General features: G+C 58.6%; 5 protein-coding genes across 5 annotated transcripts; 2 read left to right on the plus strand and 3 right to left on the minus strand.

The window, feature by feature from the left end:
- Nucleotide 1: 1 nt before the first annotated feature.
- CDEST_02513 (uncharacterized protein) lies at nucleotides 2-1562 on the plus strand. Its single transcript, XM_062918672.1, has 3 exons — nucleotides 2-841; nucleotides 939-961; nucleotides 1046-1562. The coding sequence occupies exons 1-3, from the start codon at nucleotides 750-752 to the stop codon at nucleotides 1273-1275; spliced, it is 345 nt and encodes a 114-aa protein (XP_062774723.1). The 5' UTR covers nucleotides 2-749; the 3' UTR covers nucleotides 1276-1562.
- Nucleotides 1563-1789: 227 nt separating this feature from the next.
- Nucleotides 1790-2434, minus strand: CDEST_02514 (uncharacterized protein). Its single transcript, XM_062918673.1, has one exon. The coding sequence runs from the start codon at nucleotides 2339-2341 to the stop codon at nucleotides 2036-2038; it is 306 nt and encodes a 101-aa protein (XP_062774724.1). The 5' UTR covers nucleotides 2342-2434; the 3' UTR covers nucleotides 1790-2035.
- A 735-nt stretch (nucleotides 2435-3169) lies between these two features.
- CDEST_02515 (Putative PA domain, transferrin receptor-like, dimerization domain, peptidase M28) lies at nucleotides 3170-7784 on the plus strand. The gene is made up of 2 exons (XM_062918674.1): nucleotides 3170-6195; nucleotides 6277-7784. Exons 1-2 carry the CDS (start codon nucleotides 3649-3651, stop codon nucleotides 6481-6483), a joined length of 2754 nt encoding a protein of 917 aa, XP_062774725.1. The 5' UTR covers nucleotides 3170-3648; the 3' UTR covers nucleotides 6484-7784.
- Nucleotide 7785: 1 nt separating this feature from the next.
- On the minus strand, nucleotides 7786-11091 carry CDEST_02516 (Putative vacuolar protein sorting-associated protein). Its single transcript, XM_062918675.1, has 4 exons — nucleotides 10604-11091; nucleotides 8223-10452; nucleotides 8017-8163; nucleotides 7786-7951 (listed from the first exon to the last, which is right to left on the minus strand). The coding sequence occupies exons 1-4, from the start codon at nucleotides 10738-10740 to the stop codon at nucleotides 7787-7789; spliced, it is 2679 nt and encodes an 892-aa protein (XP_062774726.1). The 5' UTR covers nucleotides 10741-11091; the 3' UTR covers nucleotide 7786.
- Nucleotides 11092-11890: 799 nt separating this feature from the next.
- Nucleotides 11891-12694, minus strand: CDEST_02517 (uncharacterized protein; the record flags this gene model as incomplete). Its single annotated transcript, XM_062918676.1, has 1 exon — nucleotides 11891-12694. One exon carries the CDS (start codon nucleotides 12692-12694, stop codon nucleotides 11891-11893), a length of 804 nt encoding a protein of 267 aa, XP_062774727.1.
- Between the last annotated feature and the right edge of the window lie 1283 nt (nucleotides 12695-13977).

Raw genomic sequence — 13977 nt, forward strand, 5'->3', positions numbered from 1 at the left:
GAAAAAAAAAAGAAAAAACAAAAGTCGTACGATTTCGGGGTGCGGGCGAACCGTAACCGACCCATCGAAAATGGTCCCGATCGCAAAAAGATCCCACCCGCAAAGACGAGAGAACGCCGAGTACAAAGCGGTCTCGAGACCCCGGGAGTACCGCCGACGACCCGGACGACGGCGCGCCCGAATCGCAAAGGGCCCGGCTACAATCCCGAGCCGACCAAAAGCGTGCCTCCGGGGAGGCGGGAGCCGGGGAACAACCACGACAATAGAACAAGCCGGCAACTCACAACTACGAGACGGTTGCGGGAGATGCAAAAGATGGTTTATCGCAGAGGATTTGCGTAGTTGTGCGAAAAATCCCCCATTGGCGCGATTTGGCTGAGCAAGTTATTCAAACGCGGTTCGAGTTGCAACTTTAGTCAGAGGGGGTTGGAGTCGGATTTGAACAAGAATTAAAAAAGGGGCCATTCCCGATCGGGTCGTTACCTGCTCAAACACGCTCACGCCCGACGGTTTTACACGCCGCCACAGACGTCCCGGACGGCGGAATGCAAAAAAGTACTTCTTGGAGGCGTCTCCCTCCAGGTTCGTGTAGACCTTCTGCGGGACGATGCAGTAGTGATGTGATGTCTGTCTGTCTGTAGAACGTGCATCCTTTACCGGTGGCAGATAACTTACAGTTGATTACCACTCATCATTGCGACATTGTACAACACCACCACCACCAACAACACCACCACCATCCCGAAAACATGCGAGGCAGAGCACAGAGCAACTGCAGCGGCTCGAGCCGCTCGAGCACTTTGACAACAGCTGCAGCAGCGGCAGCGGGAGGAGAACAGGCGTAAGAAACCCCCCTCCCTCTAGGCACTTGCCGCCACCAACCCCCCCCCGGCTTGTGTTGAAACATGGGCCTCGCCGCTGACTTCCAGAGCCTGCAGGAGACACTTCATCTTTGACAGAGGTTCGTGGAGACAACAACTGCCGGCATGACGCGCCCGAACGAGGACTGACGCAAGGGGGCGAACGTGCTCCCCATTCTATCTAGACTGGTATCCGGACCTCCCGCTGGTAATACAGGCCAATCAGCTGATCATCGGACGGCTATCGCTGGGGTACCCGATGGCGGAGCTGGTCGAGGAGTCGGCGAGGAACGAGGCGGGCTGCAGCCCGGGGACGATGGCGGCCTACTTCCACCACGCCATCACGTTGGAGCTGGCCTGCCTGATGAGCAACGACACGGTGCAGATGGCGATTGTCAAGGGCGTCAGGGTGTGATTGTTGATGGACAGTATCGTCAGTAAAGGTGCTTGGGCGGGGTTCGCAACTTGGGGTTCGGTGCCGGTTCCGTTTGGTTCGTTTTGGGAAATCGTTGCAGTGCTTCTGGTTGTTGTTTTTGTTTCTACCAGAATTGTATGAGAGGGGGGGACAACAATGGCGCTGGCGTTCAGGGCTGGCTTGGAGGTCAGGGCGACCGCTTCGGAAGGACGGTTTATTCACACGTCTGGGATAGCTCGAAATTGATCTGACACCAATGGTCATTCAAAGGACGGCAGATTGTCCACGAAACTGGCTATTACTCTCGTCTCATTAATTACGTAGACTCAGCGGGACGACCGTTATTAACCTCGGTTTCCCCGTTCGCATGTCGTGCCGCAGTGTTCTTCCCGGAAATCAAGTCAGACGTTTATCGTGGTGTCATGGCTGCAGAGGGAATCCGTGCAACTGCCGCGCAGCAGCGAAACGTTTCGCGGGACACGGTCATGGCCATCTCCAGGGGGCCAGATGATACGTTTGGATGGCATCGGCCCAGGGTATGGATATCATGGCGGCGACCGTTTGAAAGGTGGCGGCAGCAGTCAATGCAATGCTAGTCGGAGCGAGAGTTGCAGGCTAGACTGGCGTTCGGCTCTCGAAAACCGTCGTGTCAGTGTAGGCTTGTTGCTGCCGCCCATTGCGGTCTGTCGCGACTCCGAGAGGCATCATTGTCGACTGAGACCATCAAAGAGTGGCTGGCATACGTGATACTCCGTATATATCAAGATAAGCCGTTGGATGTCCAAACAGAAGAGTGCTTTGCTATCCGTACACGTCGGTTAGTCCCAACTCCCATTGCGACACAGACGGATGTTGCAGGTGTTGGTGGTGACGAGGATACTGCTCCATTGCACGCGATAAAGCAGGATGGACGGCAATGCACGTGATATCGGGACTGAGAGATGGATCGTGGGGGGAATAAACGAAATGGCGATCGCGTCCCGGGTCGGCGGTTCGCCGTGTCGCCGTGTCTCACAAGGCGGACTTGGACTGCGCAGCGCAGACGGAGACCTGATCCATCATCCATCGTGCGGATCCTTTGGGGCCGATCCACTCCGGGGCCGGACCGACCTGTCACCCGGATGAAAATTAAAGTCCCCGAGACCGAGGGTGAGATACAGGTACCTGCGCAGGGCAACTGGAAGTAGGGAAGCAGGGGGGTAATATGGAAATTGGGACAGGTGGCCGCCGGTGGAAAGCGGGGGGTATTTGTGGGGGGGGGGGGGGGGGGGGGGAGGGTTCCTCGACAGACAGGAAAAAGTACGTACCGATGCACAGTGGCTCAAGCAGGTACAGAGCACTCCTTTGTACTCTGTACCTGCTTGTGTCGTCTCGTAATCTGCGATTAGAACCATGATTTGAGAGACAAAAAGGGGCCAGCAGGGATGCTGCTTGTGCAGGGCTGCTGTGGATCAAATCCCTCCATTACCTTACCTAGCAAGTAAGGTGAGTACATCGTACTCTGTACGGAGTAAGGCGAGTGGGTATGCATGTATCCGTCGTGTGGTTAGTATCCAGACGAATGTGGCGGTGCAAATGACATAATCAACCGCTCTCGCTCGCCCTAGGAGGTCTTATCCGCACGCTGTATCCATATCCATACTGTGCATGTAATTGCGATCTTGATTATGTCATCAGACACAATCGACGAATCCGCGTAAGCCGATCCCCTCCCTTTCCAGCGCCCAGAGACGACACTCGACATCTGTGATTGGCCACTGTGGACGGACAGTCGGTCGGTCTCTGTATCGTACAGGTAAGGCCACACGCTAACTGCGGCTACACTCACTGACTGGCACTGGACCACTGCCACTGCGCTGCCGCACGGAGGGCACTTCCATCCATCCATCCATGCCAAATCACGAACTTTCGTGTCTCGACATCGACATCATCACCACACCATTACCATCGCCGAACCCGACCATTCCCAGTCCTTCTTAGACTTGTCGCCCGCCGGGAATGACATTGTGCAAATCCACTCTCTCCGCCTATCCCTAATTCTCGTCGACCCGGTCAATGTCTGTCTGCTTGCCCGGCAGCAGTATCCATGGGCCCCCCTTCTCTTCCGTTATAGTACATTTGTTCGATTGCGTTGCATTGCTTGCCGCAGCTTTCTACCGCTCCCACTCTCCCTCTTTCTCTCACTCTCACTTTCACTCGTTCCTTTCTCCTCACCATCTTCGACTGAGCTCGACCGAGTTGATACCACTCGTTACGCCTCCCTTGCACTTCGACGACGCATGTTCGCAAACAGGCCCCCATCCGCCTAAACACCTCCTTCTAGACGCCACATCCTGCTGATTTCCTCCCCCGCCGCCGGCGACGACCGCGACCATGCCTTCGGATCGCGACCATCACTACGAATCCGTACCGCCAATTCCGAGCTATGATGAGGCCCTTGCCACCAGCGGCCCGGCCGACCCTACCGAATGGCAAATGCCGCGCTCCCCGGTAGACGACCGCTCCCGGTCCGAGACCGAGTCGCAATCTCTGCTCAACAGGAATGGCGAGGCCACGTCCTCCCGCCGCCCGAACCGCTACCGCCCGCCGACCGTCGAGACCGACGACGAAGACAGCGCATGGGGCAGCGACGATGATGGCGACGAGACTGCCTACGTCCGGAGAGAGATGCAGGAGCTGGAAATAGGAGAACCTGGCGATGGGTCACGCCCTTTACTGTGGGGGAAACGGATACCCTTCTCCCTTTCCTTGCCACGATGGCGCTCTTGGCGATGGCGCCTGCCAAGCCTGCGCCCGACCATCCGGCTGCCCTCCGGCCCCAACGAAACCACCAACGATACCAACGATGCGAATGCGACGACAACGACAACGACGACGACGACGACGACGAGACCGCGGATCACAATGCCGCAGTGGGATAAGGACAAGGCGCGGACGGCCATCATCATCTTCGCCCGCGTCTTCGCCATTGTCTTTGTTATGGGCATCCTCTACGCCCTTTTCATGAGCGATCTTTTCACCAGCATGGCCAGGCGCATGAACGGCGGCCTGCGTTTCAACCCCGAAGACGTGCGCGCCTACGTCCAGGGCAACGTTGAGGATCGTAGGATGAAGGCCTCCGTCGCCCATTACACAAAGTACGCTCACATGGCAGGAACCGAGGGCGACTACGCGCTGGCCATGGACGTCGAATCCATGTTCACTAGAGCCGGACTGGACTACGTCAACGTCGACGAGTACTACGTATACCTGAACTACCCCAAGGCCGGAGGACGCGCTGTCGAGATCCTCGGCGACGACGGAAAGCCCAAGTGGACGGCCAAGCTCGAAGAGGAAGAGATCGGAGGCGAGTCCGCGGGGCATCAGACCTTTGTGTTCCATGGCCACTCCAGGTCGGGAGACGTCAAGGGGCCCCTCATCTACGCCAACTACGGCGCGAGGTCCGACTTCAAGAAGCTGGCTGACAGCGGCATCGAGACCAAGGGCGCCATCGCCCTCGTCCGTTACTACGGGCCGGACGCGGTCCTTGCGCTCAAGGTCAAGGCCGCGGAGGAGGCGGGCTTCGCCGGATGCATCGTCTACAGCGACCCGGCCGACGACGGCTTCCGGCTGGGCGACGTCGCGCCCAACGGCCGCTTCATGCCTGCCGACGGCGTTCAGAGAGGCACCGTTGCGCTGTCCAACTGGGTTATCGGCGACCCCCTGACCCCTGGCTGGGAGAGCAAGAAGAATCTGCCGCGCATGAAGCCCGAGGAGAGCAAGGGCCTGGTCAAGATCCCGAGCTTGCCCCTGGCCTGGCGCGACGCCCAGATCCTGCTTCAGCATCTCAAGGGCCACGGCGAGCAGGTGCCCAAAGAGTGGGCGGGAGGCGTTCCTGACGTGGCCGAATGGTGGACCGGCAACCTGTCGTCGCCTGTTGTGCGCCTCAAGAACGACAACGACGTGGTCCAGGAAAAGGGCATCTGGAACGTCTACGGCAAGATCGAGGGTATCGAGCAGGACCAAAAGTCCATCATCATCGGCAACCACCGCGACGCCTGGTCCTTTGGCGCCACTGAACCCCATTCCGGCACGGCCATCATGATCGAGATGGCGCGCATCTTCGGCTCGCTCGTGGCCAAGGGCTGGCGCCCGCTCCGCAGCATCGAGTTCATGTCGTGGGACGGCGAGGAGTACAACATGATCGGCTCGACCGAGTTCGTGGAGCGCAACGAGGAGCAGCTCCGGCAGAACGCCTTTGCCTACATCAACCTCGACTCGGCCGTCGCCGGCACCGAGTTCCGCGCCGCCGGGTCGCCCGTCTTCAAGCAGTCCGTCTACCGCGTCATCGACCGCGTCTTTGACGCCAACCTCAACACCACGCTGCGTGGCCTCTGGGACCAGCGCGAGGCCGACCTGGAGGACCTCGGCATGGGCGGCGACTACGTGCCGTTCCAGAACATTGTCGGCACCAGCTCCCTCGACCTCGGCTTCCGGGGCGCGCGTTTCCCCGCCCAGTCCAGCTACGACAACTACGAATGGGTCAACCGCATAGGCGACCCGGACTTCTCGTACCACTCCATGATGGGCCAGGTCGTCGGCCTCCTGCTTCTCGAGCTTGCCGACAAGCCCATCCTGCCGTTCGACATGGTGGGCTACGGCGACCGCATCGAGCGCTATGTCAATGACCTGTCCAACTTTTGTGAGCATCGCGGCGCCGGCGCGCAGCAGGACAAGTTCTCGCTCGAGCCGCTCAAGAAGCTTGTCGGCGCCGTCAAGACGAACCTCAAGGGCTTCTCCATGTGGGAGATGACGTGGGAGAGCACCGTCATGGGCGGCGGTGGCTGGGAGTCAGGCGACATGGGCGACAAGCGCCTCCAGTTTAACAACCACATGGCCGAGTTTGAGACGGCGTTGCTCGACCTCGAACAAGGCGGTGGTGTAAGTCTGCCCTCTCATTCTGTCTTCCCCCATGGCAAAGAAAACATGACCTTCGATATACGATATGCTGACGCTGTCCAGATGCCCAACCGCCCTCAGTTCAAGCACGTCATCTTCGGACCCCAGGCCTGGTCTGGCGGCAAGCCCGTCACCTTCGCCGGCATTCGCGACGCCGTCGAGGCTGGCGACTGGGTGCTCGCGAGCCGGCTCGTCGAGAAGACGGCGCGCATCATCCTGAACGCGACCGCGACGTTGCAGGAGTGGGAGAAGGGCGCCGAGAGCAGCTGAAGGACGGACATCCGGTGCCTCGATCTTGACCCCCGCTTGTAGTCGAGCTGTCCGTTCTGTTATTCCCTTTTTGTTTCTCCATGCCTCGAGACTCCCCATTTTTCTTCCTTTTTTTCCTCTCTACGACTATGCATCCATCCAAGCGTGAGCATTGTATGGCCCCCCCTTTGCTACTGCGGAAGGGGCCGGCATTACACCGCTACGGCATTAAATCGCCAACATATATTCCTCTTGTCTTTCTTGTTTTTCCTCTCTCTCTCTATTCCTTTTTCTCTGCTCTCGAGGACATCTGCGGGCTTTGGTTTTGCTGTGGCAAGGGAGAAGCAGCGTTCGTCGGGACGCCCCAATCCCCCGTCCGTCCGCCCTTCCGTCCGTCCCTCTGCGTTGTGTCTGTTTATATATCTTCTGGCATTGCAAGGAGTTTTGGGGGGGTTACCGCTTGTCAAATTTTACGTCTTGATTCTTTTATTTTATCCTAAACCGTCAGAAACTTTTGGAAGGGGTGGAATATGTCCTTTCGTCCGACGGAGGAGGGGGGGGGCGTGTCTGAGGTAGTAGCAGAACTCCAAAACAAAATGTTCACGTATTCTGCCTGGTCTCTCGTCCCGAGCGTTCGCGGGGGGGCAAAAAAAAAAGAAAAAGAAAAAGAAAAAAGATAACTGGCGAGAGTAATCACCACGGAGGGACACTAGAAAAGGAAGGGTTGGGCTCAAAGCGGTCCCACTCACCCTCCCTCATCTTCTCCTCACGGAGCTTGGCTGCCAATGAATGAACCCCCAACGGGACATCTGCCGGCGTCAGTAGGGCTGGACGGGATAGAAGAGAATGGTATCATGTCTTCTGCAAGAGTGCAACATTCATAAAACTACGTCGAGAAATGCCACATACAGACACTTCTGGAGGATTCAAAGAACCCATTGCGGCAATGCAATATAATAGTAGAAAAGTTGGATCGCTTCAATGGAAAAAGACGTACACATATGTACAACTAACAGGCTACGGGCCGCGTGCAGAGGCTTTTATCTCCTCCTCGTTCGGCTCCCATCCAACCCCCCCTCGTCCATCGTTGCATGCGCTTATCGTATGAACACGTCTTCCATGTCCCTCATCTTCGAGACCGTCGTCACCGCCGTACGCTGGCCTCTGCGGTGCGGCTTGCACGGTGACCGTGCACCCTGTATTAAGAAAAAGCACCACTGCCCCTTCGTTTCGTACTTTTCGCTACATTCTCCACTGGTCTCATATGGCACATCATGAACCGTAAAGTGGGTGTGGCCTCAAGCCCAGGCGACCCTCGCCTCGCTCATTTCGGGTAGAGAACGACGCCCTCGTACTGCCGCCCCTTGATGCTCTCGAGAATATGGTAGAAGTGGCGCTTGCTGTTCTCGACCGAGGCCGAGTCCTGCTGGTTTCCGGCGAGGTTGGAGTGGATGAGCTCGATGAGGCCGTTGAGATACTTGGTCGTGACCTGTGCTGATGATTAGTCTCCAGAGTGATCAAAGATGCATGGTCTGTCACGTTGATAAGACTCACCGCCGCGTTTTGTTGGTCAAAGTAGTAGACGTATCGGTCCAGGATCTCGACAAAAAGCTCGATCGACGTCGCCGTCTCCATGCACGAGTCGGCGACGCGCAGCGCTCGCTGGAGACACTCGAGCACCCGCTTGCCGTCCCGGTACAACTGTGGAATTTGTCAGCTTCAATGTCTGAACACGCCGCCGTAGGGTGTGCTTGACTTACGCCAGTCTCGTCCGTTTCTCCATTGACGGCCATTGGCGTGGCCCACCACAGGTGGCTGGCGAGGTAGACGGCGCGGCACTGGTCGGGCTTCCGAAGCAGCTTGCTGCCGTGCTGGGCGCACTTGGTGATGAGCGTGTCGTAGTTCTCCTTGCCAAAGTTCCTCGTCTGGTGCAGTGCCGTCGCAATGACGCAGACGGCTTGGAACTGTGCCTTTGAATCCGAAATCGCCTCCTCGTAGACGGTGAACGCCTGGGCAAAGAACTCATAGGCCACCTCCTCGAAGCCCACCATGTCGGCCGTCTGACCCGATGCGCAGAACAGGCGCAAGGCCAGCTCGGCCGCGCCGGCCCCGTTGACACGGGTATACAGGGTGCTGAGGGCGGAGTGCATAAACTTGAACAGCGCGTTGCTCTGCGTCTCCCAGTTATCCTCGTAGTGCTCGCGTGCCTTGAAACGTCTTGCGAGCTTCATGCAGGCAGTGATGAGCGGGGGCGTTGTCGTACGGATCCTCTCGTTGCCTTCCGAGTACGCCTTGCGAGTCATCTGCAGCAGGCGGAACTGTGTGTCGTTGTCCTCGCCATCGACGAGGTGGACGATCCTGGCCAGCCAGCCCTGTTCCTCCATCGTCTCGTCCGTCTCGACGGCCCGGCGCTGCGCGACACCGGGATAGTTGGAGGATGCCTGGGAGCCCTCCTTAATGAGCACCTTGAGCACCTCCAAAACGTTCTCCAGCTGGTTAGGGGTGGAGATGCGAGTTTGGTCCCGGAGAAGGGTACGGGCCACCTCGCCGGCAACAGCACGGCGCGTCGGATACGACTGGGACTGGAAGAGGGGGACGTAGGTGGGGAGGGAGAGGGCGGTGAAGATGGAAAGGTATCGGTTGAGGGGTGCCTGGAGCAGGGCTAAAAGGCTGTGCTGGGCTGGGGGCGAGTGCAGATCGGCGTTGTTTGCGTTCTCCCTGACCTTGATGGTTGCGTAGTCGAGAATCTGGTTGACGAAGTCCAGGCGTTCGGGGTAGATGTTGAGAGCCAGATTCGTCAGCGAGCAGAGCAGGGCTATCGTGTCCTGGATGGGGAGGTGTTGCGCCTCGACCAGGTTCTTGACTTGGCTGAAGAAGATCTCGTAAAGCTGAACGTTCTCCGGTATGCCCTTCTCCGGCGCGGTCCCTTCGCCGTTGACAGCAGTAGCGTCCGTGTCTGCGATCGAGGGGGTCGGCTCCTCAGGGGGCGGGAGGTCCTCTGCCGCGCGGGCTTCGTTCTCGCTGGTCGGGTTAACGCCGTTGAGGTTGAGATCGGCGGCTTGTCCGGGCTCGTCGTTGGCGTCCGAGTGTCCCCCTGGCGCAGAGGACGCGCCGCGACCTTCGTTCTTCAAGCTGGTCTTTTCCAACAAGGCTGCCAGTGCCTCTTCCTCCAGCTTGGCTCGGTCGCCCTCGGTTTCGTCCTTGGACTCGCGCTCTGCGTAATCGGACAGACGATCCATCAACCCAATGACGATAGCTTTGACGTTTACGTGCGGGTTCAAGCGGGAGACGGCGCCGAGAAATTGGTCGAGGGTGTGGAGGTGGAAATCGTCGGGGAAGACCTGGGTGATGACCTCCAAGAGATACTCCTGGGCTAGAACGTCGCGACATTGCACGACCTGCTCAAGCAGGGGCGCAAGGATGCCCGACTTGTACGTCTCGAGGTCGACCAGCTGGCTGAGGCGCACGATGTTGCTGCCGACCAGGAGCTGCAGCTCTTTTCTTTCCCTCGTTCGCTGTTCGCGCTCGCGGGAGTGGCCCTGGTGCTGCAGGCGCACCCAGAGCTTGTTCATCTCGACGAAATTGGTGAGGATGAAGTTGATCGAATCGGACAGGTTGCCCTCGGGGCCGTCGCCATCACCAGTGGGGAGGTAGTCTCTGGCCTGACCTGACAGGTAGTATCGGAGAAACAGTCCGCGGATGGGGTGCTGTACACCTCTGCTCATATCCATCATGTCCTTCATGAGCTCCTTGACGGGCGCGTCGGGGATAGACATGTAAGCAGTGCCGACGGTGATCATCAGATACAGACGCGGAACGATATTGCCGGCATATTGGACGAGCTCGTACAGGTCGGCAAGGTGATTGACGGGATGGTTCTCTCGGAGGTGGACGGAGAGGTATCGCAGGGCGTCGAAGACGGCCATGTAGAGCTCGTAGTATTGTTTGGGGCCGAGGCTACTCGTTCGCAATTCGGAGACCAAGGTGGAGCTGTGCGCGGGGGGGAGGCGATTGGTTAGTCCAGGCCATTGGAGCTTATCGGAATGGCAGGCAAAGCGTCCCTTGCGGAGGTTCTCCGGTGATCCGACGGCAGGTGAGGAGGGTGAGGAGAAGCAGGGTGAGGATGATGATGATGACGTACCAGCACTTAAGAGCATCCATGAGCTTGCCCGGAGTGTCGAGGCATTTCCGCATCAGAGCGGTCTGCTGGCGTACCGCGATCAGAGCATCCTCCAAGAGACGTGCCTGGTCTTCGGGCGGTACGGGAGTCGCAGACATGTCGAAGTAGGGCCGGCGGGGTAGCTATCGATCGAGGCGATGTAGGGGGGGTGGTTTATCTTCTAGTAGCGGCTCATGGAGGAGAGGAGAAGAAACGACGGATCGATGCGGTAGGACGGAGAAAGGGTATCGGGACGATTGCGCAATGAAGCGTGGACCGAGGCTTCGGTGTGTGTCGTCGTCGTCGTCGTCGTCGTCGGCGCGGGTTGCGGGAAGAGGTGGGAGAGTAGGTCGTAGGTGTGTTGAAGAAAGGCTGACGACAGAGTCTCTAGCCAGTAGGTAGCAGCAGGTAACAGTATTAGCAGGTAGGTAGGTAACGGCAGGTAACAGGGAGGTGCTCTCTGGTGAGGTAAGGTCGGCTGGGGCGGGCTGTGCTGTGCTGTGCTGTGCTATGCTCTCTCTCCTGGTGCGATGCGAGCTCGGCGGAAGGCCACTGGCTGGCATGGAGGTCCACCCACTCCTGTGACAGGTCCTGCCAGTGGCATTCCGGAGAATCGGGCTGCCTGGATGCGAGATTACCTAAGGAAAAGATTATGTAAGGTGATAACCAGCTCGGGGGGTTGGAAGCACGTGACCGATCACGCGGCCAAGGCGGGGCACCGTCCGGAACCAATCCCGGTCTCCAACCTTGCTTGCTGTCTCAGTCTGCGGCGCAGACCGGGCCCAGAACTTTTGCCATCAAGGTCCCACACCTCGGCCATTTATCCACATCGCATCCATCGCAGCGCTATCAACACCACCACTACCCATGTCAGTCAACATGGCACAGTCGCTCTCAGGATCACGGTGAGGGGGAGGGCTTCACTCAATCGTTGAGAAGTCCTTGATTAACCCAGCTTGTTTGACTACGCGAAAAATGGATATCTTGTGAAGCTGCATCCCTTTACGTTTACGAATGCCTATCGTACACTAGGTACACACCGCGAGAACCAACTGATTTACAAATCCAACAAAACTCAACTCTGTGGCCATGTCCGCCTGAATTCAACTCCAAGAAACGCCCATCCAGTTCGTTAGTGTGTGCCTATCTCAAGCGTGGTCGCCCCAGTTTAAAAAAACATCCCCCGCACCAGAGGGACTGGTTTTCACCGATTTCCCGAGAGGGCCAAAAAATCATTCTCCAGTCTGGCAGTCATCCATGGCCACACACTCAAGAACCAACCGTCGCCGGCAGCCCGCAGTCGGTCCGCAGGAACTCGACCAGCGCCGTGTCAATCGAGGCCGAAAAGGCCGCGAACAGCAGCGTCGCGGTCGTCCCCGGCGCCGCGAGGTAGCGCATGCGGGGTACGATCTCGAGCTGCTCGATGCCCCCGACCTTGCGCAGCTCCGCGACCCATTCCATGCTGTCGTGCTTGATGAGTGCTAGCAGTCGCAGGTCCGACACGCCCAGCTTCTGGGGGCCCTCCCACGTCGCCGTCGGCCTGCCGCCCTCGACCACGACCCTCACTCGCGGGATCATCTTGTCGAGCCCCCGTAGGTACTTGCACATGTTGGCCCAGTCCAGCCGGTCGCTCTCGCAATAGTACATCGGCCCGTCCTTGTAGACTGTCACCTCCCGGACCATGGCGCGCGACGCGGGCGTCAGGTCACGGAGGAAAGGGACGACCGCCTCGATGTCGCCGCCAAAGTCGAAGCCGTGGAGGCCGTACAGCATGTGGCTCGTCTCGCGGTGGATCCGGCGGTTGACGGCCATGATGGCGGGGTGCATCGTCGTCCTGGACGCGGACGCCAGGTGGTACGTTGTCTCGAAGCACTGGCGGTGGAGGGACCTCTCGATGATGCGGTACGGCGTGCGGCGGTATGTCTTGAGGATGCCCGCCGGCAGCTGATGCATCGCCTTGTTGCGCACAGCGAGCCTCTTCTCCCCTCCGTCGTCGAGGAGATGTTCGTAAATCATGATGCGGATTTCGGCGGGAATCCGCATCAGAGGCGACTGGTCTTTGTCCATATCCATATCGTGGCGTGGGGTCGAGGGTGGGTGGGTATCGATGGGGGGTGGAAACCCGGGGTCAGAATGGGGGAAGGTGGATGAACAGGAGAATGAGATGGACTGTGAATCACACAACACGGCAGCGAACAAGAGGGAGGGAGAAACACCAGGAAGATGCGGGAGAAGTTCAAACGTGGTCCCTCCAAAGCCTTGAAGTGCGCCGTCGGCTGGTCTTATGGCATCCGGCATCCCTTCCTGTTTCCCCTGCGACGACCTTTTCCGAGTTGGTACACTCACGCGTTGCGAGGGGCAGAGGGGGGAGGATCCATCAAGGTGCTGCTGGACTGACATTGGCGTTTGTCTCCAACTCTCCAACTGAACACGACTTTCCCTCCCCTCCCTTCCCCCTCGCCCCAGGCTTCGGGGATGAGAATCGCCGGTGTCCCTGCATCAGCAGAGCCAACCGCCCGCAGCTGATCCTTCCGAGGCGGCGTCGAGGCCCGATGGAAACAGCCCACTTCCCTATTGACTCACTCTCCCACTCCTTGGTCCTTCATCACTGCGTCCCGGCTGGACATTAGCTGTGCTGCGTGCACCGTATACTCGTCAGCCAGACAGCCTACTACTGCACTAGATACAGACTCCGGTCCGTGGCCGTCAAGGTCCCCTAGTCGGGGGGTGGATCTCCCGGCCCCCGACTCATCTCGCCGAGCTGCATTGCACCAACAGAGATCCCCCAAATACAGATACATGCAGTATTCGTGCACCCCAACAACGCCATGCGTATCCAGACCACTCGGCCCAACACCCGACCTGCGCCCCCACCTCGACGTCCCTCCGTCTCCTTGTTGCGGCTTACTCTCGAGTCTCTCTTGAAGAAACGAAACACGATAAGCAGCCCGCTTACTAGGGTCGAAGTGCGGCGGACACCACGCTCACGGCTCAGTCAGCCGCCGGCCGTTCACAGGTTCAATCGCACGCAACACCTCGGTCTCCATTTCCGTCGGGGGCTCCATATCGTCGTTGAGAACCGGGGCGCCGCTTGGCTATTCGACTCCACACTCAGCCTCCGAGTGTGTCCTGCCGTCGCGCGTCGAGTTCGCGGGTCAGACAATGGGTGACGATTGATCAAATCAATCATCACATCAGCACTTGTCCGAGCTAGCTTGAGGGGAGGGGGTTCTTGCTACTCCCCCACCATCTGTCGTGGACCTTTTGCATCGACCCAGATCCTTGGGCGGCTTTTGTGAAGTACTGTAAAGCGGTCGTGAGTGAACATCGTGGCATGGAATGGTCTGATGGGCATC

The sequence above is a fragment of the Colletotrichum destructivum genome, chromosome 2 (genome assembly GCF_034447905.1).
Source record: "Colletotrichum destructivum chromosome 2, complete sequence".
NCBI classification, from domain to species: domain Eukaryota; kingdom Fungi; phylum Ascomycota; class Sordariomycetes; order Glomerellales; family Glomerellaceae; genus Colletotrichum; species Colletotrichum destructivum.

What these genes read in the sequence shown, in the direction of transcription:
- CDEST_02513 (XM_062918672.1), top strand. Translation starts at nt 750, where the DNA reads ATGCGAGGCAGAGCACAGAGCAACTGCAGCGGCTCGAGCCGCTCGAGC. An exon ending in GCAGCGGGAGGAGAACAGGC is followed by an intron (nt 842 to 938) that starts GTAAGAAACCCC and finishes CAGAGCCTGCAG; the next exon opens with GAGACACTTCATCTTTGACA. An exon ending in ACACTTCATCTTTGACAGAG is followed by an intron (nt 962 to 1,045) that starts GTTCGTGGAGAC and finishes CATTCTATCTAG; the next exon opens with ACTGGTATCCGGACCTCCCG.
- CDEST_02514 (XM_062918673.1), bottom strand. Translation starts at nt 2,341, where the DNA reads ATGGATGATGGATCAGGTCTCCGTCTGCGCTGCGCAGTCCAAGTCCGC.
- CDEST_02515 (XM_062918674.1), top strand. Translation starts at nt 3,649, where the DNA reads ATGCCTTCGGATCGCGACCATCACTACGAATCCGTACCGCCAATTCCG. An exon ending in ACCTCGAACAAGGCGGTGGT is followed by an intron (nt 6,196 to 6,276) that starts GTAAGTCTGCCC and finishes GACGCTGTCCAG; the next exon opens with ATGCCCAACCGCCCTCAGTT.
- CDEST_02516 (XM_062918675.1), bottom strand. Translation starts at nt 10,740, where the DNA reads ATGTCTGCGACTCCCGTACCGCCCGAAGACCAGGCACGTCTCTTGGAG. An exon ending in ATGGATGCTCTTAAGTGCTG is followed by an intron (nt 10,453 to 10,603) that starts GTACGTCATCAT and finishes CCCCGCGCACAG; the next exon opens with CTCCACCTTGGTCTCCGAAT. An exon ending in TTGACCAACAAAACGCGGCG is followed by an intron (nt 7,952 to 8,016) that starts GTGAGTCTTATC and finishes TCATCAGCACAG; the next exon opens with GTCACGACCAAGTATCTCAA.